The sequence below is a fragment of the Canis aureus genome, chromosome 33 (assembly GCF_053574225.1).
Source record: "Canis aureus isolate CA01 chromosome 33, VMU_Caureus_v.1.0, whole genome shotgun sequence".
Taxonomy (NCBI): Eukaryota; Metazoa; Chordata; class Mammalia; order Carnivora; family Canidae; genus Canis; species Canis aureus.
The window spans coordinates 6,857,710-6,885,583 of NC_135643.1; the positions used below are offsets into that span (position 1 = coordinate 6,857,710).

The window sequence follows — 27,874 nt, forward strand, 5'->3', positions numbered from 1 at the left end:
TGCTGATACCCATAACTTTATTTTCTTCCAGAATGATTATAACCATGAATACCTCTCACCACCAATTTAGGCAGCAGTCATTTCTCCATACCTTGACCAACAATGAATTAACGTACTGCTTAAAATTTTAAAAACCAAAGATAACTCAAATTATTCCTCTCTGCCTTGAATCCATTGTTCCCTGAACTGACGGAAATGCCTCCAGGGTTGTGGGCTGCAACCTGTCACCGCATCCTGGTTCTCAGAGGGAGGGGAGGCGCTTCTGGCCTTGGCCCCAGGCCTGCAGGACGACAAGGCGCGCTGCCCTGCCCTGCCCGAGATGGCAACACACGCTGCCGCGCCCGGCCACCCTGGGTAAGGGGCCAGGTCCAGTCGCACAGCTGAAGTGCTTTACCGCTGGGGACGCTCCATCCTCCCTTCCCACAGTGAAGCAGTGTTACTTTTCGTGGATTTGCTATTGTTCTGGTGGTGTTGAACTTGAAGAACAGTTGTTTGTTTTACTTCGTACACATTTTTTTTTTTTTTTAATTTAAAGTAGGTTCCATACCCAGCCTGGGGCTCAAACTCACAACCCTGAGATCAAGTGGCATGCTCTACTGACCAAGCCAGCCGCACACCCCTGTTTGCTTTCCTTAAGATGCAATCATTCAGGGGATCCTGGGTGGCTCAGCGGTTTGGCGCCTGCCTTTGGCCCAGGGCACGATCCTGGAGTTCTGGGATCGAGTCCCATGTCCGGCTCCCGGCATGGAGCCTGCCTCTCTCTCTCTCTCTCTCTCTCTCTCTCTGTCTATCATGAATAAATAAATAAATAAATATTAAAAAAAAAGATGAAATCATTCAAAGTACTTTTCTTAGGTTCAGTGTTTCGAGGACTTGTTGAATTTCCTGGTCACACAGGAGACTCTCCAGCTCGTGCCTGGCAACCGCCCTTGGGCCCCCATCTGAGTGTCTGCCCCCCACCCACGGCAGTGAGTGTGCAGGGCAGTTTCATATCTTACTTCATTCTGCTGAGATAACTGCCCACTGGGGGCATGGCCTCTAAAGTACCGCCGAGAAAACAAGATGAGAGAGAGGTGACTCCTTACAGTACTTTTGTTAATTTAAGTCTTTATTTTGCTTTGCTTTCTCTCTGGCTTCTTGTTTTATGTATTTATTCCTCAGGGTTGGAGTAATTGCGTTTCTGGTCTCTCTTATTTGGGTGACCGCAGCTGGCTTAGTCATTCTACTATAACACCTCAAAGGTTTCTTTTATTCCCACACGTTGGGTTTCTCCGTGTTTATCCTGCTGTCGTTTGTTGCTTCCCTGGCCCTGGCCCTTCTCACGCTGTCCACCGTCTGTACACAGGTCTCTTTCTGCCCCTGGAATTGCTGGCTGGGACATGTGGGTTCTGCAGGCAAATGGGAAAGAAGCTGACACGGGAAACTGTCACCTTCTCTCTCTCTCCCAGTGTGCTTGCATTTTTGTGACAGTTTGGGCTATGAACTAATTTCCTGGTGTTTGGCAGCACACCAGGATTGTTGAGGCACCTGGCACCCCCCACGCGCAAGGAGGTTTTTTGAAAAGAGTTGTGATTAAATCTCTCACGGCTACCTCCCATCTGCCTCTCATCTTTGCCTGGCTCCCTGCTGCCTCTTTGGGGAGGGGAATTTTGGGTTTAGATGAGAGATAATTATTTTCCAGGTTAGATTTTCCAAGATAGCCATTCAGCTGTGCTTGCTATCCTTTTTAAAAGGGGTTTCTTATTTTGGAACTGAGAAAGAAGAGAGAATCCCATGAAAAAACAGTGAGGTTTAAAACATCCACCTACCCAAACATTCATTTAAATTTAGAACTATTCACACAATATCATCCAATCACTCTTCCGTCTTCAGTATTAGAGGCTGATCATCAATTAATTGATGCCTGAGCCTATCTTTGAAGTCTGGTTCTACGGGAGCGGTTGTCAAGGCAACCTGGACCACCAGACTGGTCTCCTGAGTTCATCCTGCCAGGCTCTAACTCTGGGAGCACGGTTGTGTGCTGAGTGAGGGCTTTGTTCTGCAGCTTATTATAGTTTTACCTTGATTAAAATAAAGAATCGTTTGGTAATTTGGGGAAATTTTTTACATCTTGTGATGAGGCATTGAAACAAATGATATTATCATTTTGTTCACCAGCTAGGTTTTAATTGACGTGCCCCTCCCTCACAGTTCACTGATATTGTGTACAATTTGTCACCCCCAAAGACTTTTATATGTGAATTTAAAATGATGTCCTAATAAAAGTCTGAGTCAGGAATAACCCCCCAGATTTTCAACTCTGCAAAGATGAAAATCGTGGTCTAAATATCATTCACAGTCTCCATTTCTCTAACGATATTAATGTAAGACCCAAAGAATAAGAGGATCCTCACTCAACCTCTCAGTATAAATTTTTAAATGTTTCTTTCAGCACAACTTTTAGATTTTATTTTTTCTTAAGCCATTGTCTTCTAATGTAAGAGTTTTAAAACATACTTTTCCGTTTATTTTATTTAGGGAAAATCCATGATACTCTATTATTGGCTCTATTCTGAACTTAGCTATTCCCTAAAGTCATCTTTTATTTTTTTTATTTTATTTTTATTTTTTTTTTTAAGATTTTACTTATTTATTTATTTATGGTAGACATAGAGAGAGAGAGAGAGGCAGAGACACAGGAGGAGGGAGAAACAGGCTCCATGCCGGGAGCCCGACGTGGGACTCGATCCAGAACTCCAGGATTGCGCCCTGGGCCAAAGGCAGGCTCTAAACCACCCAGGGATCCCCCTAAAGTCATCTTTTAAATGAAACGGAGAACTTGGAAAAATAATTTTGTTTCCAATACAATAAGAAATTAGTAGAACTTTCTTAGCTCAATGACTTTGTACTAACACTTGTACTAACAAAACGATTAGGGAGCATACAGAGATGAATATGATTCAGTCCCTGCCCTCAAAAGGCTTGTAGTCTATGGGACACCTGGCTAGCTCAGTCAGTAGAGCAAGAGTTGGAGACTCTTGACCTTAGGATTGTGAGTTCAGCCCCCATGTTGGATATAGAGTTTACTTAAAAAAAAGAAAGAAAGAAAAAGCTTATGGTCTACTGGAGGAGACAAAGTCTGTATTTATTCATTCAATAATTATTGAGTATTTATTATGTACCGGAATTATGTTAAATCTTAGAATGTTAAAAAAAAAAAAACAAGACACTCATGATCCCTGCTCTCATGACATTTACACGCTACTCGGGAAGAAGTAATTATAGTACAAATTAAAATAAGCGGAAGTACAAGGAAGACTTCAGAGGGAATCTGATGTGGCAGGCTTTAAGGTATAAATAGGAATGTGCTGGATTTGCAAGGAAGGTAAGTGTGCTGTAGACCAGAGTCTAGTGTATGAGACGAGTGGAGACACGAAATGGCAGGGTGTGTTTGGGGAACTGCATGTTTGTATTGTTAGATCCTAGCACTGTGGGCAAAGGTGAGTGGGAGAGTAATCATAGAGCTGTTACTGCAGCCAGAGGGTGGGAGGTCGTATATGCAATAATCAAGGGCTTGTGTTCTTGCAGCCCATGAAAGCCCCTGAGAGATTTTGATTAGAGGAGCACCCTAAGTCACTGACAGCAGCATGAAGGATGAATCAGAGATGCAGGCGTGGAGGAGGGCAGACCGATGAGTGTGTGCGTGGTCCAGGCAAGCCTGACCCAAGGACAGGACACTCAGGACACTGCCGAGATGTTTATCAGGTGGAACTGTGGTGATCTGACCAATTGCCTGCAGGCGCAAGGAGAGGTGGCGTGGACTTCGGGTCCCAAGCAGGAGAGGAGAACAGATTTAGGAGATAGGGAGATGTGGGGCACGAGCCGCCTGGGGCCGGGTCGGGGAGAACTGCCCGCTGGCCACCAGCTGAGCCGGGAGCGCAGGGCTCTGGGACACTCCCATCCCACTGCCATCTTCACCCTGAAGTCTCTGTCCTGGTCCTTGGCTTCACAGGCCTCATCCTCACTTTCCCAGGCCCACTGCCGTGATCTGCAAGTAGGTCTTGTCCAGGTCTCAGCTCCGGTCTCTCCTCCACGAAAGTCTCTCTTCGTGCTGCCCCCACACGATACCCCTGAGGTGGGAACCTGTCAGGCCCTGATGAATTCCTTACACTACAGTTGATGTTGTTTCTTGATTCCTTCCTTTCGGTGGCCCCCACCTCGCTGCTGTGGGATAAAGGTCAAGCTATCAGCATAGCCCATGGGGTCTCTGTAAGTGGCCCTGCCTATGCCACAAAAAATCTCCAGCTCACACATTTTGCTCACATGCCAGCCACACCAAACCCCTTGCAGCTCCATGACCCCATGGTGCTCTTTTCTGCTCCTGCTGTTACTTCTTACTTGCAGGGTTGGAGAAGTAGGAACAAATGGGCTAATTCGTGTGTGCAGGGTTGGAGAAGTAGGAACAAATGGGCTAATTCGTGTGTCCAGGACTCAGAGGAAAGAGAAAGCAAGCAGTCAGGGATCCAGGAAGAAAGGCCTCGAGAGAGCCTCTGCTGGCATTTTAGGAGAGGCCTACAGATTGTAGGGCACAAGGATGAATGTGTGGATGGTTGAAAGGGCAGGAAGTTGAATGTAGAGGAAATGCTGGCTTTGGGCCATTTCTGCCAGACACGAGCGAGATCCCTCTGATGGGCAATTTTAGCTCAGGGACTTTCTCATGACCTGACCCACATTTCATCAGAACGATGTTGCAGTCCGAGGCTCTTCCTTCTCCATCCTTCCTGCTCTCTTTTTTGCAGATGTCAGACCTGTGTCCTGGTTTGAAGCTTCTCTTAGATGACTCCTGCTCCCTCCCCCTTTATGTTCACGGGCATTTCTCCCAGTAAACTTCTCATCTGCCTGATTCCGTCGTGGTGTTTGGCTCTTTGAGGACCCAAAAGAAAATCAAGAAATAACCACATGTCTGAGGACTTGGAGGTGAGAGACACTGGTAGAGAACCATTGAACTTCAGTTGTTACATAAAAAGATCCAATAAGTGATAGGATAGAAATGAATCTTAGCATTTTGGAAGTTTCTCAAAGAATCTTTTGAAGGCTATTCTAGTCATACTTCCCCTTCCACCATTTCTTTCCCTCTCCTAAAAATGCATGAACAACACAACCAAATTTTCTGAATCCCAAAGGAAAGATACAGTCTGATCATAAGCGTGTTTTTTTTTTTTTCCTTTTTGACAGGAGGCCAAAATTCCTGCAATTAGAACAGATCTAGAAAATGTAGGCTTGATGTTCAGGTTCTCTAGGACATGTGCTTTTTATAACGAAGTAAATTTTATTTTTAGGATTTTGTGGTGCTCATCCTGCCTGAAGAGAATTAGAAAATGTGTAGAGTGTTGCAAGTATAGAAGCTACTCACCAAGTCATCTCCCAAAAGTGTATTAGACATCCCACGTCCCAACCTAAGCAATTCAGAGTCACCCGCCTGCAGAGAACTCCTCACTTCTTAGTCTTCTCTTCTTTAGAGCACAGACTGGTTTGGACAGGCCAAGTATCCCAGTTAGTAACAAGTTTAAGTTCCAAGGTTTATGAATAGACTTAGGGCTTTTTCCTTCCTTCCTTCCTTCCTTCCTTCCTTCCTTCCTTCCTTCCTCTTTCTTTCTTTTCTTTCTTAATTTTATCTGTTTATTTGATAGAGAGAGAGAAAGAGAGAGCACAAGCAGGGGGAGTGGGAGAGGGAGAAACAGGCTCCCCGCAGAGCAGGGAGCCCAATGTAGGGCTCTACCTGAACCCGGGATCATGACCTGAACCAAAGTCAGATGCTTAACTGACCGAGCCACCCAGGTGCCCTGACTTAGGGCCTTTCTGATGCCATTCTTGCCTCACTGCTTCAGTGACTTTGGACATTTTCCTGCAAAGGATTAGGATTAAATGCACTTTTCTAAGGTTCTGCTGAGAAAAGCCAGGGACCTATACTTCTTACTGCCATCACTGCTTATTCCCCACAGGCTGACAGGTTCTCCCCATTTCTTCAGCTTTCCCTGTTATCTGAGGATCCCATGCACAGGCCTGGCTGAGCCAAGGCAGTAGTAGCATGGACGTAGATGGTGAGGAACTGCTGGTGGGGAAGCTGGGAGGGACAGGGACTAGGGTCTCTTTGTCTACATGGGCAGGGTAGCCCTGGAGGGGCTCTGAGGCTTCTCCTCCCCAAGTCAGTATGTGAACCCATGTGAAAATCCATTCAATGGACATCAAGGTGTCTCAGTGAGGGGCCTGGTAGGGAAGATGTGCTGGGGCCAAATAGGAGCATTTGAAGAGAGTTTTAAAAAGGCATGTGTTAGTTGGATTGCCCAGGAAGCAGATGCTGAAGTGAGTGGTGTAGCTGATTTTTGGGGTGTTATGCTCGTGGAAGATAGAAGTGGGGAAGCAGGGATGAACAGGGAGAGCCTTTACTCTGATGCAGAGGAAAGGAAGAGAAAGAAGCACAATCGGGCAGGGGAGCCTCAACGCATGATTCAGATCTGACAGTTGTAGCCAGCCCAACGGGGGCTGGGAGCCATGGCTGCCAGTCAGTGGGGTGTCTTTTACTGGGTGCAAGTGGCCAGGTGCTGGTGCCCACCACATTCGGTCATGGGCTAGGGCTGCTCAGGAAGACTGTGGCAAAATACCAACCAACCAAACAACCAACCAACCACATGTTTTGAAGCGTGAAGGCAGTCAGTTAACCATAACTTTGTTTGGGAGCAGTGAGTTCTTTCTTAAGAGAAGATCTAGGGGATCCCTGGGTGGCTCAGCGGTTTGGTGCCACCTTCAGCCCAGGGCGTGATCCTGGAGTCCCGGGATTGAATCCTGCGTCGGCCTCCCAGCATGGAGCCTGCTTCTCCCTCTGCCTGTGTCTCTGCCTCTCTATCATAAGTAAATAAATAAATCTTAAAAAAAAAAAAAAGAAGAAGAGAGAGAAGATCTGACAGGTGCATCTCCATGACTATCTTATGGGCCATGCACAAAAGCCCAGGCTGGGTGTCGAGCAATCACAAGCAATGCAGTTGGTCAGAGAGGGGCACTGCTAAAAAATTTTTTTAAAATAAAATAAAAAATAAAAAGAAAGAGGCACCACTACCCCTCTTAGCTCTAAGGACAGAGACAGGATGCTGATTGTCAGCCGAGGGAGCAGCCAGTGTGTATCCGCCCTGCAGGGAGGGAATCTGGAAATAAACACCTGGACCTCCCCCTCCTCCCTCTGTGCTGCCGGTGCTCCCCAGCTCGCTGATATGACATCGCAGGCCTGGCAGCCTCTCTGGGCAGAGAACAGGGTGGAGGGGCAACCAAAATGCCCTGAGCATCCGAGGACAGCCACAGAGGAGAAACAGTCCTTCAGGGAGAGGGAATGGAGCTTTGGAGAAGGCATGAGTCAGGGGAAGAGGTTGCTGCCTTGCTGCACTGCTCCCAGCTGTCTGCTCCTGGAATCACTGAAGCTTCTACATGATCTCTCCCCACCCTGGCAGCAGCTCCCGTGCAAAGCAAGGACCTTAGGAACAAGTGATATAGAGTGATTTATTGGAGGTGGATGAAGGGAGGGCAGGAGAGGAGGGGAGAGAAAGAGAAAGAGAAAGAAGAACAAGAGGGAGAAAGCAAAGCGGAGGGAGGGGGAAGGAAGGGGAAGAGGAGGGAGAAATAGGAGGAAAAAGGAGGAGGAGGAGGGAGAGAAGCAGATTGAGAGAGAAGAGGGGAGGGGGGAGAAAAAGGGAAGAGAGGAGAGAGATTGTACTCCCTCACACATGCCACACACATGCACACACATCCTGTTCCACTTTTTGCACTCTCACATCAGAGCTGATGAAGGGACCAGAGCCTGAAACCAGTGACACCTCTGAACTACTTATAAACCCATCTATGCTGTCCAGATTCCCCAGTTCTGCCCATCTTTCGGAGGTCTTGGGGCTTTGCAGAGTGGCCTGCAGCCATCTGTGCACTTGACCCCTTGGTTTTTTTTTTTTTTTTTTTAAGATTTTATTTCTTTGTTCATGAGAGACACACACAGAGAGAAAGAGGCAGAGACATAGGCAGAGGGAGAAGCAGGCTCCCCATGAGGAGCCCAATTCAGGACTTGAGCCAAAGGCAGACGTTCAACCACTGAGCCACCAGGTGCCTCCGCTTAGGTCTTTCTTATCACTTCCTATGAGGGCTCCTCTGTCACCAGCTCACTTTCCCCAGCTGCCTGCAGGCATTTATCTTGTGATGTTATTTCAGAGAACTTCATGGCCACAGGAAACATTCTTTCTGCTTCCAGGAGGTGGACAAGGCTGAGCAAATTACTTTTGGCAGCAAGCAGTTAAGATAATTTTTTAATGATACGAGGCCTCAGCCAATGGTGTTCAAAACAGGCCTGCTGGAGCTGAACCCAGAGCTGACAGATGGTTTCTCTCTTAACTTAGTTTGACTGAGTGAGACATTTGATTTGAGCTTCCATTAAAGGGAAATAATGTATTTAATTGTTTGATGATACTTGGCCTATTTTCAGGAAAAGAATGTAGCTCCTTTTGTCTATAACACTGACCACCTCCCTTTCCCACCCCTCATGTAATATGTCCAAATTCTGAAGTTCAGGCTTAACATATTTGTCTACAACATTTAGATAAGTTATTGTGGGGGAAAAAATGTCCAAATGATGTGATTGTCCTTGGACAATGGGATAGAAGATGGGGAAGGTTTGACTCCTTTCCTTCCAGGTGAATTTGTCTCCTCAAGAGTCAGAGGCAATATCCATTTATCTCCTCACAATACTCCATCTTATGCCTTTCCATAGTGGGAGCTAAGTAGATTCCTGTTGATTGTCAAGAATAAAGGCAAAATAGTCTTTAGTGCTGTTTTCTCTTGGGAAAGTGAGGTGATGCTGGTTTGAAGGAAGCCCTCTCCATGGAATCACTTATAGCACGAAATGAAGAGAAAGACCCTGTTGGGAAGAGGCTTACCTCAATCATCTCTTTGAAGATTCTCTCTCTATACACAGTCAGATTCTGAGGTGTGGGGGTTGGGACTTCAACATATGGACTTGAGGGGATACAATCAACCCCTCACATCATCTTTGCTTGTTTCACTTCTTAGCATCATCTTATTCTTGTGGCTCAGTGGGTGACCCCTCAGAAGGGATGTGCAGCTTTTTAACTCTGAGCTTCTCACAGTAGCTCTGAGATTGGACAGTCCTCACAAATTTAAGTGTACCTCATGCCCCTCACCATATATGCTTCTTAAAAACTGGGAAAGACTTAAAAAAATATTTATTTATTTATTTATTTATTTATTTATTTATTTAAGAGAGAGAGAGAGAATGCACTTGCACAAGTGAGTACAGAGGGGAGGGGCAGAGGGAGAGAATCCCAAGCAGACTCCCCATTGAGTGTGGAGCCCAACAAGAGGCTTTGATCCTATGACTCTGAGATCAGACTTAAGCCAAAATCAAGAGTCAGACACTTAATTGATTGAGCCACCCAGGCACCGAAAAGTTGAGGAAGACTTTTAAAAGTTGAAACATGTTTTATTTTCTTTTAAAAGGATATTTATTTATTTATTTATTTATTTATTTATTTATTTTAGAGAGAGAGCATGAGCAGGAAGGGGATGAGGGGGAGGAAGAGGGAGAGAATCTTAAGCAGACTCCCCATTGAGCAAAGAGCTTGATCCCATGACCCAGAGATCATGACTTGAGCTGAAATAAAGAGTCGGACACAACCAACTGAGCTGCCCAGGTGCCCCTAAAAGTTAAGACTTATTTTTAAAGCCTGTTTATGGAAGGAAACCTGTGCCATATACATTTGTAAAATTAAGAATTGTCTTCTAATTTTTTCTTACTTTTGTAAGTTTGGATTTCTGGGTCAACTGTTGATGAAAGTAGGGCTTCCACGTATTCCTTTTTTTTTTTTTTTTTTAAATGCTTGTGGCTTCTTCTTCTTTTTTTTTTTTTTTTTTTTTTTATGATAGTCACAGAGAGAGAGAGAGAGAGGCAGAGACACAGGCAGAGGGAGAAGCAGGCTCCATGCACCGGGAGCCTGATGTGGGACTCAATCCCGGGCCTCCAGGATCACGCCCTGGGCCAAAGACAGGCGCCAAACCGCTGCGCCACCCAGGGATCCCGGGCTTCCATGTATTCCTAAACAATGACAGCTCAACAAAAAATTTTGAGATCCTGCTTACAAGGTAAGCTCTCTGCTGGGAGCTCACAGTACAACTGTGCCTAAGATAGGCATGGGCTTGCCTGCCTGGGGTGTCACACTTCACAGGGCAAACAAATGAATGAGTTACAAAGATGAGACACAGCAAAGCTAAATAGAGTTTCTTTCTGCATTGCAATACATTGCCATCCACCCACCCATCCACCAATCCATCCATCCACCATCCTTCCATCCATCCATCCCCATGCATCCATGTCCCTGCACCCATGCCTCCTATCTATCCATCAATCCATCTATCCTTTCATTCATTCATTCATTCGCACTTATGGAGCACCTCTCATCTCTCAGGCCCTGTAGATTGGAAAAACACTTGGTGATTAAGATCAGCACAGTTTGCACGACTCTTAAATGTGAATTGTGAATGTTTTGTACACTGTTTTTAGAGACAGTTGTAATAGATTTATAAAATTGGGCCAACTATTGCCCAAACTAGGTAGTTTGGGAAAATACTTTTCTGATGAAGACTCTTTTCTTTTTTGTTTTTTGGTCATTACTTTTTTAGTAAGTTAAATTTCAGTGACTTGAGGTGTTGTTTGCAGGCCAGTTTGCTGAGATTCTATGATACTGACAGTGGTCTATCAAGTCTGATGTGCTTTCACTTGATTTCTTTTTTGATTCAAGAAAAACTATTAAGATGCACCACAATCGGTGGCCTAGAAATTGTGATAAAGGATGTTCTACTCAATGAAAATAACCCTAAAATGCTATATATATATACATAAGCCAGGAGCATTCATCTATTTGGAGTTGGAAAGCCAAGTAAAATGGGGGTAGCAAAAAAAAATAGATAAATATGCATACTTTCAAAACAGTAATTATATTTTTATACCTCAAGCTGTCCTATTTTCTCTTTTTCTCTTCTGTGGCAGTGCAGAATTTAAAGCAAATGGAAAAACAACAGATAATATTACAATAAAATATATTATATCAATCAGATGAACAGACAAGCTTGTTGGAAAGTTTTAATTTATCTCTCTGTGCACACTCAGCCTACTTCTAACAGAGTGTAGAACTTTGGCAGCCAAATCATTATGGCATGTGATGGTTAGTGACCTTATTTTAAAGCACATTATTGTTTCCAAGGTTTATAATGCTGGAATTTCCTGGACACAGCAATGTGTCTGAGCTTTAGATTTAGGGACATCTCTCAAATGGAAACTTAAAAACAAAATAATGCAAAGTGAAACAAAAACAAAAACCCCCTGCGATTGTTGAGAAACATTTAGCCTTTGCAATGACATTCCAGGAATATCAGTCAGCCTCAGTGAATTGCCAGCCGTGTCATTGGCCACCCTAACAGGATTCTGCTTTTCCACTTACAAATGTTTACTTTGCTTCGACAGAGGCAGTTTTCTAAGTAAGGCTGTGGCCTGCAGTCTCTTCCTTTTTTTTTTTTTCTTTTATAGGGATACAACGTTGGGATGGCTTCCAGCCACATGTTTTGCTCGGGTGGGGCAGAATCTAGCATTTTCCAAGCTTGCTTGCTATTGATTCCTGTAGTCTTTGATCAAAGAAGGGACCTAAGCAATCATTTGTTCGAGATCTGACATATTAGAGATGAAGAAACAAGTAACAATCTAACCATCCCTGGCTTGTGTAAATATAGACCAAGGAGCCTCATAATGTAAACAAAACCACCTCAAAATGGCTTGTCCAGAGAGCTGCTCCTGCTACGACCAAGATGCCGACATTGTGCCAGGTCCTGGTCTTAGTGTTTGAAATGCTCCAACCTGATGCTGAAGAAGCCACTCTGGGGAATATGCTGTCAACATGATGGTGTATGCTCTCGTAGTGGTGGTATTACATCCTCCTCATCACAGGAGGAATAACTTATGATGTTATTGTTGAACCTCTGAATGTTGGCTCTATGACTGATGGACATGGACATCAGAGACCAGTAGTAGCTCTCTTGGCCCACAGAGTAAATGGATGATATACTATGAAAGGATTCACATCCAGCTCCCTATTTATAATGGGAGGTTTAGGTTTCTTAATCCTGGACTAATCAGATGTGCCAAACATTCCAAAACTCAATAGATTTCCTCTTCTATTCATTAGATTTGTCTGTGTCCTATTGAGTTTTTTCATAGCTAGAGTATTCATGAAAATGGAACTGCGGGACTGTCTGATGGGTTCAAATGCCTTTTCAGAAGAAATCAGTGGATATTGGGTTTGCTCCTGTTAATAAAATTTTAAAGGCTGTATCAATCCTATGATATGAAATATGGAAAAGAACAAAAAGCAACAAAAAAGGGGCATCTAGTGAAAACCTAGGAGCATATTGACGCTTGAACTAGAATGTCTTCTTGGTATCAAAGAGACAAGCTTATTACAGTATCTTTCCTGCTGGCCTGTGCTGATGTACCAACGATGTTAAGTGGCATTTTCTTCTGAGTTTTTAATGTCTTAGAGAATACATACTCCATCTCTACAACTATAATATTGAAAAAAGTGATTATTTTTTACAGCTCCCTTAACATTTTTTGGAGATGACATTTCTGACTTTCCAAAATGAATGTAAAATCAGGAAGCAAGATCCCATAAGCTGAGAACTCTGGACACATGATCAGCTTTTACTTATGGTGCTTTGCCTTTAAACAGAATGTGTGACAGTACGTTATCTCAGACAGATATATAAGACTGTCTCCTGCCCAATAAGACGTATGAAAGGAGCAGAAATAAACGCTTTTTCTAATTAAAAAAAAAATAGCCTGTCCATTTCAGTATCTTGAAACTGATCCAGGACCCTGGCTTCAAATAGACTAAAAAGGTGGTTGGAAAGAATCCAATATACCATTGCCTAAAAATTTCCCACGTAGGTCTTCACTTTTAAAAGAGTGATCTGAAACCATTAAGGGCAACAGATGCACTTTGAGAGCATTTTTCATTTTGGTTGGCTGTAGTGTAACTGTGTATATATTCTTCCTTTAAAAAAAAAAAAGATTTTATTTGTTTATTCAAGAGAGACAGAGAGAGAGAGAGAGAGAGAGAGAGAGAGAGAGGCAGAGACACAGGCAGAGGGAGAAGCAGGTCCCATGCGGGGAGCCTGATGTGGGACTCGATCCCAGGATTCCAGGATCACACTCTGGGCCAAAGGCAGGTGCTAAACCGCTGAGCCACTCAGGGATCCCCTATATACACTCTTCCTAACGAGCTGATTTGCCTGTGTTACAAATAGTTCAGTCCAGCAGGACCTGTAGAGAACAATATAGGTGCTCATTGGCTGTCACGTCTGGACCGAGCACTTTATGATGCTGCGAAGTGCCTTGTAAATTCAGACAGCAGAGTTGTTGCATTCACGGTCAGCAACCAAGGGACCAGGAGAGAAGTGAAGTGGCCCTTCCAGATCCCTCCACTGCACGCGAGGAGCCTGTTTGCGGGCACTGGAAAGTCCTCACCTGCGCTGATGATTCACTCTTCCTTCAAGACACTGGCTAGCCAGTTCATCCTCACTCAGGGGTCACAGAGGTCACACCATGTCCCCGACAGGGGCGCCCCCTCCTCTCGCCACCATCCTCACACATGACGTCCTACTGCCTGGGAAAAGGAGCACCCTCCACAATTGGCAGTTTTATGATCCATACACTGTGAGCACCAGCTTTTAGGAAATCTGATGATAAAAATACGACCATGTCCTGCTCCAGCAGGACCCAGTGACTTTGTCCACCCACAACACAGAGTTTGGCAGCTCTGCCCAGTGGTTGGTGCTTCTGTCAGAAAAGTAACTTTGGGGCATCTGAGTGGCTCAGGTGGTCAAGCCTCTGCCTTCACTCAGGTCATGATCCCAGGGTTCTGGGATCGAGCCCCAAGTGGGGCTCCCTGCTTAGGTGGGAGCCTATTATTCCCTCTCCCTCTACTGCTCCCCCTGCTTGTACTCTCTCTCTCTGTCAAATAAAAAAATAAAATCTTAAAAAAGAAAAGTAACTTTGGAGATTTCTCTCCATGACATGAAAGGTAGCCTTGCAGAGGATCAAAAAAGGGAAGGACTGGGACATCAATTTAGTGAATCCTGAGTTGCAGGGATTTGAAGCGGGGGTCGAAGGCCAAGTCCTCTTTCCTGCACAGTAACTGTAGGTTTAGGAGCTGTAAGGGAGGGCACTTTCTCAGGGAAAGTCTTCCCCGCCATTGCTACCTGGGGCTGCTGTCTGCTGGTCTCTTCTTGAATCTGTGGAAGTGGAGGCAGCCTGCGGTGCCCGGGCAGAGGCGTCATGGGAGGACAGGCAAGCGAGGAGGCTGTCACCGGCCACAGTGGCCGCTGGAACACGGGCTTGCTGCCTTGCTGGCGCCAGCAGAACGGAGGCCGGAGGCCGGAGCTTTCCTTCCTCTTGCTTCTGACTTGCAAATTTAGAAATCAGGAACATTGGGGGGGGGGGTGGTGGTGGTGGTAATGAATTCTACAGCCTGTGGGGAGAACAGGAGAGGAGTTTCCAGGTCATCGAGAGCATTTCCTTGACGTCGAGGAAAGGATTTTGATGAATACCCTGAACTAAAAGTGGGGAAATTAAAAACAAAAAGCATTATAAAGGTTAGGATACTTCTTTCCTTCTGTGTTCTTCACATGAGCTGCCGCTGAGAACCCAGCTGCTTCCAGTGTCTTCTGTAATGGAGCAGAGGAGTGAAATGGATAAATGAACGTCACAGATAATCCCCGAAGCTCATTTTTATCCATTAGCTTCGGCCTCTTCCTTCTACCAGTCTTCAATCCCAGCTCCCGATGAGGAGAAAAATGAGCTGCAGGAAGCACGGGTGACACCACTGGTGGGGCTTGTCCTTCACGGAGGCCTGAAGGCGCAGGAAGGAGGCCGAGGCTCAGAAGGACCCTCAGGGCTCTGGCTTCACACAGAGTCACTGCTAGCTGGACAGCTGGGCAGGACGATGCCTTCCAGTCGGGCTCCTCTACAGAAGGGCTCCCTGAGGCTCTAGGAGATACAGCCACGGAGGGGAGGTGGAACCTGCCTTCCAGCCTCCAAGGGTGAGGCTGGGCCTGAGAATTAAGTTGACAGAGACAGATTAAGAGAGAAACCTACAGATTTTATGGTTATATGCTCATAGGAGCCCTCATGGGAAAGCGAAGCCCCAAAACGTGGTGGAGCCCAAATGCTTATATACCAGATTGAACAAAGAGTACTAATGGTGAAAAAGTCCCCAGAATATATGGGGGAGCTAAAGGGAGATAAGGTTACTTGCAAACCCTTGTTTGCATTGATTCTCTGGGTGCCTCCTCTCTGTCTCTGGTAAGAATGTTTCTTTCCCTTTGGTACAGAGAGGGCAGCTCTCATATGGGGAGGGGAGTTTCATTTCCTGCTTTTAGGGAGAAAAACGGAGTCAAGAGGGTCCCTCTTGCAACTGCTGTTTCTAAGTGCTTTTCTTTCCTTTCTTCTTTTCTTTTCTTTCTTTCTTTCTTTCTTTCTTTCTTTCTTTCTTTCTTTCTTTTTCTTTCTTTCTTTCTTTCTTTCTTTCTTTCTTTCTTTCTTTCTTTCTTCTTTCTTTCTTTCTTCTTCTTTCTTTTTTTTCTTTCTTTCTTTTTCTTCTTCCAGTATCCTCTACACCCAACATGGGGCTCGAACTCACAACCCTGAGATCAAGAGTCACATGCTTTAGCGACTGAGCCAGCCAGGTGACCCTCAAGTGCTTCTAACTGGAAATAATTTTATGTCAAATTAGCGTGTTTGGGGGCCTGTTCTGCTACCCACCATCCAGCTAGTTACTAGCAGAACCAGAACTAGAAGCTGGTCCTCTTCACTTGAAGTCTGTGGTTATTTGACTACAGCTCAGTTACTGTCTTGTGTCTGGGACATGCTACTCACCCTCAGCTGATGTCTCTTGGGGATCTACAATGCGCCAGGCCTCTTTTTGAGGCCTCTAGATTTATCTGAGCACTTAAGTGTTACTGTTCTTCCTTTGTGGAAATGCAGAGAGGATCAGTAGGTTAATAAATGGCACTTTCACGTGGTTCAGTCTAAAAATATGTGCTAGGTATCACAGTACTTTAGATCATGAGTTAGACTTTGAAATCTTGCCATTTTTGACGACATGGATGGACATAGAGGGTATTATGCTAAATGAAATAAGTCAGACAGAGAAAGACAAATAACATATGATCTTTCTTATATGTACAATCTTAAAAAAAAAACCCACAATGAACTCATAGATACAAAGAACAGATTGGTGGGGTGTAGGGGTGGACAATATGGTGAAGTTGGTCAAAAGATACAGACGTCCAGTTATAAAATAAATGTCATAGGGATGTCATGTGCAGCATGGTGACTATAGTTAATAATACAGTATGTCATCTTTGACAGTAGCTAAGAGAGTAGATCTTAAAAGTTCCCATCCTAAGAAAAAGAGTTTTCTAACTGCATGTGGTGACAGATGTTAACAAGACTTATGGTAGTGATCATTTTGCAATATATACAGACTGAGCCAGCTGGCGCCTTTTTTGCAATATATGCAAATATCAAATCATTATGTTGTACACCTGAAACTAATATAATGTATGTCAATTATACCTCAACTTAAAAAAGGAAGAATTCAAACTCAGGTCTTGAACTCGAGTCCAGTACGATTTCTACTACTCCACTAAGCCAGAGCTTTTTGTAATACTTTCTTTGATTAAATTGTTTTCCATGTATTATGTTTATTTTTCTTGTTTCATTATATTTGGGGAATGAATGAAACAGATGTATGTTCTTTATGTGTTCTCCCACTCAGACTCAATTATTTCCCCTCAATATTGACTTGCCCGGTCCCAGAAAGAATGGGCACAAACTTGAGAGGTGTTTTGAATCTGAAGTCAGGCATGTCCCTAGCTCTGTTGCTGTCGGTGACCATCACGGTTTGGTGGGACCTTAGCCAGAGTCTAGTTTCATCTGTCTTTGTAGATGAGAAAACTGGATCCAGAAAGACTAGTTTTCTCAAGGCCACACAGTTGGCTGGTAGTGCGCTTGAGCAGGCTCTGTCATATCCGACCAGCTCCATGTAACTGCCATGACACACATGGGAGAAGCACTGTTGAAATTGCTTCCCCTTGACTCCCCTCACCTAGACACATAGGTGGATGTTTCTGAAATAAACCTCATAGGGCCCTGGGGATTAAGGATAGGGCATTCTCTCATTCTAAACCTGATCCTCTCAAAAAAAAAAAAAAAAAAAAACCAACCTCTCCAGGGCCACCTTGGATAGTCTTGGGTTACTTTCTTCCCTTGGATGCTGCTGAGACCTGCAGGGGGTGCTAATATGGAAGACTCTAGAGAGATCTAACCTTCATCTACTCCTTCAACAAAATCATCCCAATTCTCATTCATGGGCACTGCTGCAGATAAATATGTGGCACTCAGGTTCAGAGGAGTGAGGTTCTGGATTTATCTGGACTAGATGGGGGACTATCCTCCTTTCGTGAGAAGATTTAAAATAGTTTTCTCCAAATGTAGCCTTTTCTATTAATTGATAAGCAATAAGATTAGTATAATTAAGGGTCAAAGAATCACAGAAATATTCTCAGTTAGAAATATTCCCAATCATTTTAGGTCGTGTTGATACAAAGCCAACTTAGAATACAATTGTACTACTAATCCTCCATACAAGGTCTCAGCAATGTGCGGCTGCAGTATGAAGCAGCTGGTGATAGCTACAGTCATACCCAAAGGGTCCATTGGCTGGAATCCCACTCAACTGCAGGCAGGCTAAGAAGTCTGTATCTGATGGCAGGGGAACAAACAGGTGCTTTGGGGCAAAAGTTAAGAGCAGAAAGTGAGGCAGCTTATGGGAAAATTTGGGAGGCAGGACTAGAGGGAGAGCTGAGCTTGTCTCCCACATCTTTGGTCACTCCTAGTGGGGCCTGGTGGGACTTGAGGGAGGAAGATGTCCTTCACACTCTTTTGGGTGACAGGTAGGAGTAGTGGTACCCATTTGTCAGCTGGAAGCAGTACAAGTGACAGTGCTGGTGAATGAGAAGTGGGGGAATGACACTACTAGGGGTGCTGCATTCCAAATAAAACTTTTCCTTGTGGCCTAAGGCAGATGGGATACAGGAGGCCTGCTCTTAGGGGCCCTGTTAGTCCAGAGCTCAAATCAAATGGGAATCACACGGTCATCATGGGGCATCAGGTACCCTTGGGAGAACATCTTCTGAACATTTAAGTAGCTAGTCAAGAACACCAACAAATTCATAATCATTTATTGTAAATCACTCATAGATGGTTATACATTATTAATGGCAAAATGGCAAAATAACACTGTTAAACACCTGCTGGATGAAGAACTTCATTATGACAATTTCCTATTGGTATCACTTCTTTCTCAAAAAACTTAAATTACTACAGTTTTCCTGAAAAGATCTATCTTCAAAGTGCTCCAACATCTTTCTTTTGCTTTAACAACTACCACAAAGGCCACGCTGCCCCATTTACTCAACATGCTCTTTACAAGGCAACTTAACACACGAAAAATTTTTAATCCAGAAGCGACATAATGATCACTGTATATTTTGCTGCAAAATCAATGAAGGCTGCATGCAGGGAAAATATTAGGAGACACTGAGTTCTAGATAACTGTCGGTTATTAAGATCTGATGGCCTGGTGTGGAAAATTAATATGCTTATTTAGTAGGAGTAGCTAAAGTACATGCATCAGTGGCTGGGATCAATTAGAATAGAAATTAGGTGTCTAAACATTTAAATGAGAGCTTAATTTGAGCTTAATTTTATGTCTGGCACATCTGAGTTATACACCTTTAAAATGACAACAGCAAAGAGAATAAAATCAAACACCTATATAAGCACTGATTTATAGGGTTGGCTGGCATAATCGGGACACAGAACAAGCTGGGCAGTGGACAGATCTCTTCTGAAGCAAAGACAGTGGAGCATTAAAAAGCTGTAAACAGGGCAAAAAGAATGAGAGACTCATTTCCTGTACTGTCATTTTTTTAAATGATGAATTCTCTTATTTAAGAAAACAAAAGCAAACACACACATAGTAATTACAAGACAGAAACATTCTTTAGTTACTCTGACCCTCTCTTTTGTCTTCCGCCCTGTCTCTCAGCTCCTTCAGATAATGGGTTGAAAAACAGCACTGGGTTAACTGGTAGAAAAGAAAACAAATGCTCTCCTGAATGACACCGAGAGAATATTAAGCTCCTTCATCCTGTCAGGGTCAACATCATGTACAAGCACATGACCATGTGTGTTTGACATACTAGAACTATGGCGACTAAATTGTGTGTTCACACTCTAATGTTAAATCATAGTTACACTGACGTGAAAATTTTTTTTTCATTGATAGTTGACAATTATTTTGAGACAAACAAAAAGTTCCCAAAGCACATAGATTCTGTTCCCTCTCTACTCTCTACCCCCTCCCACATCCAATGAACAAGAGAACGATAGTAACCAAAGCCATGAACTGAGATGTCGATGGCAGACATGTTGGATGGTGGTTCCAGGTTCAAGTGCTGCCATCTCCAGTCCTGGCTTTCCGGGCCTCGATCATTGGCTTGGTTGCCCGTTTGCGGTCGGTGGCTAGCCCCAGCCAGCACATGAGGTCAATGAACCAAGTGGTTGGGTTGAAATTTAAGCCAAATTCACTCGCAGAGTAGTCAAAAGGAAAGGTGTGGTGGTAGTTGTGGAAGCCTTCACCTAGAAGACAAAGCGGGCATTGAAATAACCCATCTCCACTTCTTTGCAAAGATTTTTTTTCCTCCCCACCCCCCCACACTTATTGAGGGTGTGCCAGGTGCAAGGCACTATGTCAGGCTCTATGGGGACCAGGAGACTTGGTGTCTGCCCCTAGGAAGCATTTACTTAGCTGGCTAGATGAAATATGAACAGAAAAATAACACTGAATTTAATCAGCATAGAGTCACGGATTAATTTCCCCACATGAACTGTAGATATGCTACCATGATTTCAGAGCTGTGCTTTGTAAACTAAATGCTAAATGGTTGATAACAGATCCTCATTTAGATGTGTGTTCATGAAAGGAAAATAGCTTCTGGGGGCTGGAGGGATTAAAGGAAGGCTCGTGAGAGAGCCTGGAAGACCCAGACGAACATCGTTCAGATAGTGAATCGAGGAAGTGGACCTTTACATGTTCCGAATCTGCCTATGTATTATTCCATCCCTCCTGGTGAATAGCGTTTCCTCTCTTACTTTTTTTTTTTTTAATTTTTAATTTTTTTTAAATTTTTTTAAAAATTTTTATTTATTTATGATAGTTACACAGAGAGAGAGAGAGAGGCAGAGACACAGGCAGAGGGAGAAGCAGGCTCCATGCACCGGGAGCCCGACGTGGGATTCCATCCCGGGTCTCCAGGATCGCGCCCCGGGCCAAAGGCAGGCGCTAAACCGCTGCGCCACCCAGGGTTCCCACTTTTTTTTTTAATTAAAGTGTTTTCAGGAGGGATCTCAGGGCTTCTTTCATTTGACTTTTATTTTTTTCATTTGACTTTTTAAAACAGCTTTATTGAGATATAATTCACTATATAATTCATCCATTTGAAGTACAATTTAATGGCTTTTAAGCATTTTCACAGAGTTGTGCATCCATCACCACGATGAATTTTATAACATTTTCATTACCTAAAAGGAGGCTCCACATTGCTGAGCTGTCATCTCCCAACCATCCCTCCATGCCTCCAGCCCTACTTTCTTTCTCTGTCATGGTTAATTTTACACAGCCTGAATGGCCAAGGCTTGCCCAGGTTAAAAATTTCCATGAAGCATGCCTGGGGGGGCGTCTCTGGACGAGATGATCATTTGAATCAGTGGACTCAGTAGAGCAGATTACCCTCGCCAGTGGGGTGGCCATCACTCAATCCGTTAAGAGACTGAACAGAACAAATGGTGGAGGAAGAGAATTTGTCCCTTTTTTTCTGACTCACTGACTGAACTGGAACATCCATCTCATTTTCTCCTGTCCTCAGACTGGAATTTCATCAAATGCAACCCCGGTTCTCAGGCCTTCGGACTCAGATTTAATTATACCACTGTCTTTCCTGGGTCTCCAGCTTGCGCATAGCAGATCGTGGGATTTCTCAGCTCCCATAATCATGTGAGCCAATGCCTTACAAGAAATCTCTCTCTCTCCCCTTCTCTGATCCTTCCTCTCTATACATATGCATATATACACACATAGAAACAGTAGCATATGTATATCCTATAAATATATATCTATTTATATTTATATAGGTATCCTACTGTTTCTGTATATATATGGGGATTAATAAATATATATATGAAGAATATACATATATTACAGTATATACAAAAACTGTATAATATATGCATATAATAGTATTACATATATAGATAGGTATATATATCAGTATATGTAGCATATATGTGTATACATATATATGTATACTAACGTGTGTGTGTGTGTATATATATATACTGATTCTGTTTCTCTAGATAACTCTAATACAATCTCTATAGACTTGTCCATTCTAAACATTTTGTTTAAATGAAATCATACAATATGTAGCTTTTTGTGACTGGTTTCTTTCACTTAGCATAACGTTTTCAAGGTTGTAGCAGGTATCTTCATTTCTTCATTTCTTTTTTTTTTAGCATTATTTTTTTTTAATTTTTTTTAAATTTTATTTATTTATGATAGGCACACAATGAGAGAGAGAGAGGCAGAGACATAGGCAGAAGGGAGAAGCAGGCTCCATGCACCGGGAGCCCAACGTGGGATTTGATCCCGGGTCTCCAGGATCACGCCCTGGGCCAAAGTCAGGCGCTAAACCGCTGTACCACCCAGGGATCCCTCTTCATTTCTTTTTATTGCCAAATAGTCTTCCACTGTATAGATGTACCATTTGTATTTCTGGATCATATGGTAACTATTTTTAACCTTTTGAGAGATTGCCAGATTCTTCCTTTACTTTTTTTTTAAATATTTATTTATTTATTTATTTGAGAGAGAGAGAGGCTTAGGTGGGGATGGGGAAAGGGAAAAGAGAGTCTTATGCAGACTCCCTGCTGAGCTCAGAGCAGGACACTGGGCTGGATCTCACAACCCTGAGATCATGACCTGAGCTGAAACCAAGAGTTGGGCACCTCCTTCTTTACTTCTTAAGTGGGTACTGGTCATCACATAGTTCTTCTGTTGACCACAATTAAAGGATTCTGCTCTTTAATGAGTACGTCAGATGGATGGATCTGTGGTTTACCGTTTTCTTTTTAATTTAGATCTTCTTTACCCTGCCCCTTCCACCGTCATCGATTTTAGTGTTTTTCCAGCCCTGGAGTATATATAGAGAAGTTCCCCCCAGGATTTTCAGAAGCAGACACTGTTCTAAGAACCCTGGATGTACTCCCCATCTACAGCACAGTCAGATGTAACAGAAGCCTTCCCAGGATCTTAATGAAGAAAACTGACTAGAAGCCCATTGTTAATCTGGGTGGATTTAAAACTGATACCCAGCTCTTCAGGGCCTGGGCTGTGGCCATATTATTTGCATTTTCTTGCCCACTGTCCCTACAGAAGAGGTAAGTCCATCTTGTCCTCTCTTCTGTCTGCTCTGAGTAAATACTGGATGGGCTCCCCACTGCAGTCTTTTCAGAAGATGAAAGGTGGGCACCTGGGTGGCTCAGTTGGTTAAATGTTCAACTCTTGATTTTGGCTCAGGTCATGATCTTGGGGTCATGGGATCAAGCCTTGTGTCAGGCTCTGTGCTTAGCTGGGAGTCTGCTGGAGGTTCTCTCTCTCTCTCCCTCTTCCTCTGCTCCCACCCCACTCTTTCCCTCCCCCCCCCCATCTCTCTCCAAATAAATAGGGAAAGAAAGAAGAAGATGAGGGGTGAGGAAGAAGAGGGGAGGAAGCGGTAGAGGTATCATACTCTTTCCAAGACATTTTTCTCTCTGGTTAGCCACTGTTCCCAGAGCTAAATTTGGTGTTTATTCCACCTCAGATTGCTCTTGTCAACACAAGATCCCTGGGGTCTTAATAAGGGCATGACCCTAACAATGCAGTGGTAGAAATTCATTGCTAGGTGACGCAGATACCGTTGCTATTTAACAGTAGGATCTTCCCTTCCTGGTTTGATCTCTATGCTCAAGGCTCAGCTTGCCAAGAAGCCTGAGTTACTTCCAGAAAGATACAGCTAATGATTATTTATTACTTACTGTGTGCCAGCCACAGTGGTGAGGGCTTTAATGGGTATTAGCACCTATAATCTTCACATCTTTGAGCTAGCTGCTATGATTATCCCTGTTTTAAAAACGAGGATGTAAATGTACAGAAGGGACAAGTAGCTTGTTTAAGACCATAAAGCTAGTAATAAAAATGACATTACTGAGGCTTATTTCATACTAAGCACTGCTGCAAAGACTATGTATGAACTCACCTAACCCTCCAATGACCCCAAGAGCAGGTAAATGCTACTATTATCTTCAGTTTACAGATGAAGACACAAGGTATGAAGGAGCCAGATAACTTGCCCAGACAGTAAGTAGAGGAACCAAGACTCAAAGTTATCAGAATCCAGAGGCCTCGCTCTTAAACATTTTGTGGCACCATGAGATACCATACTCTTGTTTCTTCCTATCTCTCTGTTTGAAGTCAAATGGCACAACAGAGGCCAGAAGGGTCAGGGCAATTTGAAACAAAAGTCTGCTGCTACTCCTCCTTTAGGAAAATTTCCATAGTGAAAATAAATCACTACTATATGACAGACATTGTCCTAAGCGGTTTACATATAGGACCTTAATCTTCATGACATCCCTGTGAGGTAGACATCACTATTCCCATTTCACAGATGAGAAAACTCTAAATCAGAGAGATTAGGTGACTTGTCCCAGAGCCAGGATTCTAATACCAAAGCCCAAGTTTATCCCACCTGACTTTCACTGCATCTCTTTACAGATTCCAGAAAACCACTGGAAAGCCAAGAAAAATCTGAGCTGCTGCACTTCCCACTGGCTCTTGCACCCCTACTCACCAATGGCACCCAGAGTGACAAGTGGGTTCTGCCGAGGGCTGATGTGCTTGTCATAGGGCCGGTTTCCATACATGTGGGCAGCGCTGTTGACCAGCCAGGTGATGTTGAGTGAGATGGTATAGCGGAGAATGGAAGCCAAGAAGTAGGAATTCCACAGACTCTCTCCCCAGACGCACCAGGGCACCAGCGTGGGGATCACAAAGCACATGAGCACCACGGTGATCTTATAGTACCTGGAAGGGAGAATAGTATGCTATCATTGGGCACCTGTTGATGGTGGCAGGAATAGGCTGAGCAAGCTGCAGGAAAAGTCAGGAATTATGCCAGTCATCTCCTTCTACTATTTCTGTATAAGGAATACCCTGTTGTGTGTCACTTTGTACAGGGGTCACAGACCCATATATCTACAAGGCTAAACAGGTAACCCAAACTTGAGTGAGGCTGGGTAGAATGAATGCTGTGGGAAGTGGGAGGGCCTGTGGCACACTTCAGAGACACTTCGATATCAAACAATCAAAGTAGTGCTGGTGAAACCTATGTAGCTCAGAGTACATTTCTCCTATAGGTGACTGGTTTGACAGCTTCTAGCTACTTCTTTCACTTATCAATCAACTTGATGATCAGTTTTTCTCAAATGATTTCAAGAAATATATATTTCTTGAATAATTTCCAGACACATGATTCTGTACTAACTTAGCTTGGTAAAAAAGTAAACAATCCAATCCCCTCACAAAAAAGTTCTCTGTTCATTGCAGATTACATCCCAAGCCAGCATAAAAAACAAAGTCTAGGAACAGACTGTAAGACAGTAAGTCTAGGAACAAGCATGGCCACATGAAAAGTAATCTTTACGAAGAAATCAGCAGTTGTTTGATTTCCAGACCCATGTATCCAGCAAATATTTACCGAGCACTTACTGTATGCCAGGCCATGAGTGCTGGTGATACAAAGACAAATTTGACACGGTTCCCACCCCAGGCTTCAGTCAAGTGGAACCACTGTTCCCCACTCTGTGGCCATGTGGAACCAGCCCTATGCAGGGACAGGAAAGGGGCTGTGCTATGGATTCATAGCTCTCTCCTCCCTGGCCTCACACTGGCTAATCAAGCTTTCCAAAGGCCTCTGTTAAGATGCATAGGTACGAAATGAGAGGTGGCACAGTGTGGGAATGATATTCAGAAGGTAGAAGACTTGAACTTGAGTCTAGATCTGATTCTGGGTGTTGAACTAGCCATTAGCTTTCTTTCACCCTCCTCTTGTGCACAGTTAGCCAGTTCTCCAAAGAGCAGAGGATGAGGCAAGGGCGTGTATGTGGGTAGTCTATTTTGGGAAGTGTGAGACAGGGAAGGAGGGAATGCCAAGCCACGGGTGCCCCATGCTTTGGACCCCTGAACTAGGACCTTGATGGGACAGATTACAGCTCAGATTTATTCTCCCAAGGAATGAAAGAAGGGGCTATTTTCTCATTGTTTCAAACTCCCTCCTGGTCAAGGAATGTCACTTAGAATATTAGCTTCCTCACACTTCCAAGTTTGCTTGGGCCAGGTTCGCTGACCATTTCTGGAAGCATCTCAGGTAGGGGTGGCAAAGAAACCAGGCAGGAAGTAAGAAATAAGTAGTCCAGTGGAGCACGGTGCTGTTGGGTTATACCTGAGTCAGCAGGTGGCTGCAGCAACAGCTGGAGTGAAAAGAAGGGCAGAGAGTAGGAGGTAGGGTACGAGAGGGGTCCAACACAGGTGGTGATTACAATACCTCCAGGGGTTCTTGTGAGGCTCTAATACATAATGCATACTATGTGCATATTATATGTCATGGATATTCTGAGACCTTTCCATGTACGGCTCATTTTATTCTAATAAAAGGTCTAGGAGAAAGTGACCATTATTATCACCATTTTACAGAGCAATGGAAAGGTTATGTAGTTGGGCCAAGGTCACAAGACTAAGAAGTAGTAGGACCACGATTCAGATCCAGGCAGAATCACTTCAGAGACTATCATCTATTTAAATGCAGCCATCTTGTATCCCAGTGACTTGGAAATGGGTGTTGATGGGTTCACCTGTTGCCCAATTAAAAAAAAAATTATGGAAACTGACACTTATGCGCAGCTATCAATCTGCAAAACACACTTACATACATGATTTGCAAATGAAGTCATTTAAGTGGAAAGATGGTGCTTGCGAGGTCAGATGAGTGGGCTGTGGCTGGAGGGGCAAAGGCAACAGACAATGAGGGACTGGTGGTCTTACACTGCACTCCCTAGAGTCACGTGTGGAAGGCTTTTGGAGAGTGCTCTTTAAAAAAAGGACACCTGGGTGACTCAGCGGTTGAACGCCTGCCTTCAGCCCAGGGCATGATCCCAGGATCCAGGATCCAGTCCCACGTTGGGCTCCCTGCATGGAGCCTGCTTCTCCCTCTGCCTGTATCTCTGCCGCTCTCTGTGTGTCTCTCATGAATAAATAAAATCTTAAAAAAAAAAAGATTTTATTTATTTATTTGAGAGAGAAGATGAGCAGGTAGAAAGGGCAAACTCCCTGCTGAGCGGGGAGCCCGATGAGGGGCTGGATCCCAGGACCCTGAGATCATAACCTGAGCAGAAGGCAGACGCTTAGCCAACTGAGCCACTCAGGTGCCCCAAGAGTGCTCCTGAGAATACTTAGAAGGAAGGGAGGAAGGCAGGTTGGGCTGAGGCAGAAGCTCACCTACCATGAGTTCCAGCAGATCTAATGGGGACTTCTGGGGCTAGATGATCCCTTAAAGTTGTCCTGGGAACTGGCAGGGAGTGTGTGAAGGGGCAGAGACGGTGGGTGCTCTGAAGGGAAAATAGAAGAGGAGCCCAGAGCCATGGTCTGCTGCTGCTCCTCCTTTGCACCTCTGAGGAGGAAAGGAGGCAGCTTTACACTGCCAACAGAAGGCATTTTGTGACTTAAGAAGTTTCTTCCCTTCCTCCACTCTCTCGGTTACAGACCAGTACCTTTAAAAAGAGCCTCTCCAGGGCACCTGGGTGGCTCAGTCGGTTAAGCATCTGCTTTCGGCTCAGGTCATGATCTTGGTGTCGTGGGATCAAATCTCATTTCAGGCTCCCTGCTCAGCAGGGAATCTGCCCCCTCCCTCCCCGCTCGCTCTCTAAATAAATAAATAAATAAATAAAATCTAGAAAGAGAAAGAAAGAAGAAAGAAAGAAAGTCTCTTCTATTCCTCATCTGAGCTATTGCCTTGGTCCCTTATTTTGCTCCTAAAAAGGAGAAAGAAAATACACACATTGAGGGCTTGCTCTGTACTGGGCACCGGGCTAAGCATCTCAGAGGCCTTCTTCTCTCACTTACTCCTCCCAGCAGACAGGGATGGACAGTGAGGACCCCAGGGCTTAGAGAAGAGCCAGCTCTTCTGGGACAGCTCCCCCCCAGGAAGAGGCCAGGCCCTTGCTCTGGCTCTCGGCTTTGCCCCAACCCTACAGAATCCACAGCCAGCAGGACTCTGCTTCCATTCACGCCCTGCCCAGTCCTCTTCTTTCTGAACTTCTTAGAGAAGCCACCTGCCTCTTCAAAAAAAAAAAAAAAGCACTCTTTAAAAATCATTCCAATAAAGCTTTAGCATATTTAATTGCGGGCTATTCTCTGATTGTTCTTCCTGTATTCTGTTAGGATTTCTTGTTGTGTGTTCAATGGAATGAATGGAAGAGGAAGGAATTTTTAGGGGCCACAGAGAGTCTGGGTGGTGCTGCCAG

General features: G+C 44.2%; 1 protein-coding gene and 1 long non-coding RNA gene across 3 annotated transcripts in view; one reads left to right on the forward strand and one right to left on the reverse strand.

The window, feature by feature from the left end:
- Positions 1-898: 898 nt before the first annotated feature.
- LOC144304229 (uncharacterized) lies at positions 899-27,734 on the forward strand. 2 transcript variants are annotated; one of them, XR_013371168.1, is made up of 4 exons: positions 899-1,073; positions 4,779-4,956; positions 21,127-21,254; positions 24,072-27,734. It is a non-coding gene; the product is annotated as an uncharacterized LOC144304229 (long non-coding RNA). The 2 variants fall into 2 exon arrangements; XR_013371167.1 differs by lacking the exons at positions 899-1,073; positions 4,779-4,956 and having other exon boundaries at positions 20,974-21,254.
- SCD5 (stearoyl-CoA desaturase 5) overlaps positions 18,363-27,874 on the reverse strand; it is a 151,734-nt gene continuing 142,222 nt past the window's right edge. The window contains exons 4-5 of the mRNA XM_077882733.1: positions 24,148-24,380; positions 18,363-19,840 (exon numbers count right to left, since the gene is read on the reverse strand). Of these exons, the coding sequence (XP_077738859.1) occupies positions 19,650-19,840; positions 24,148-24,380 (424 nt within the window). The 3' untranslated portion in view covers positions 18,363-19,649. The remainder of the gene's footprint in view (positions 19,841-24,147; positions 24,381-27,874) is intronic.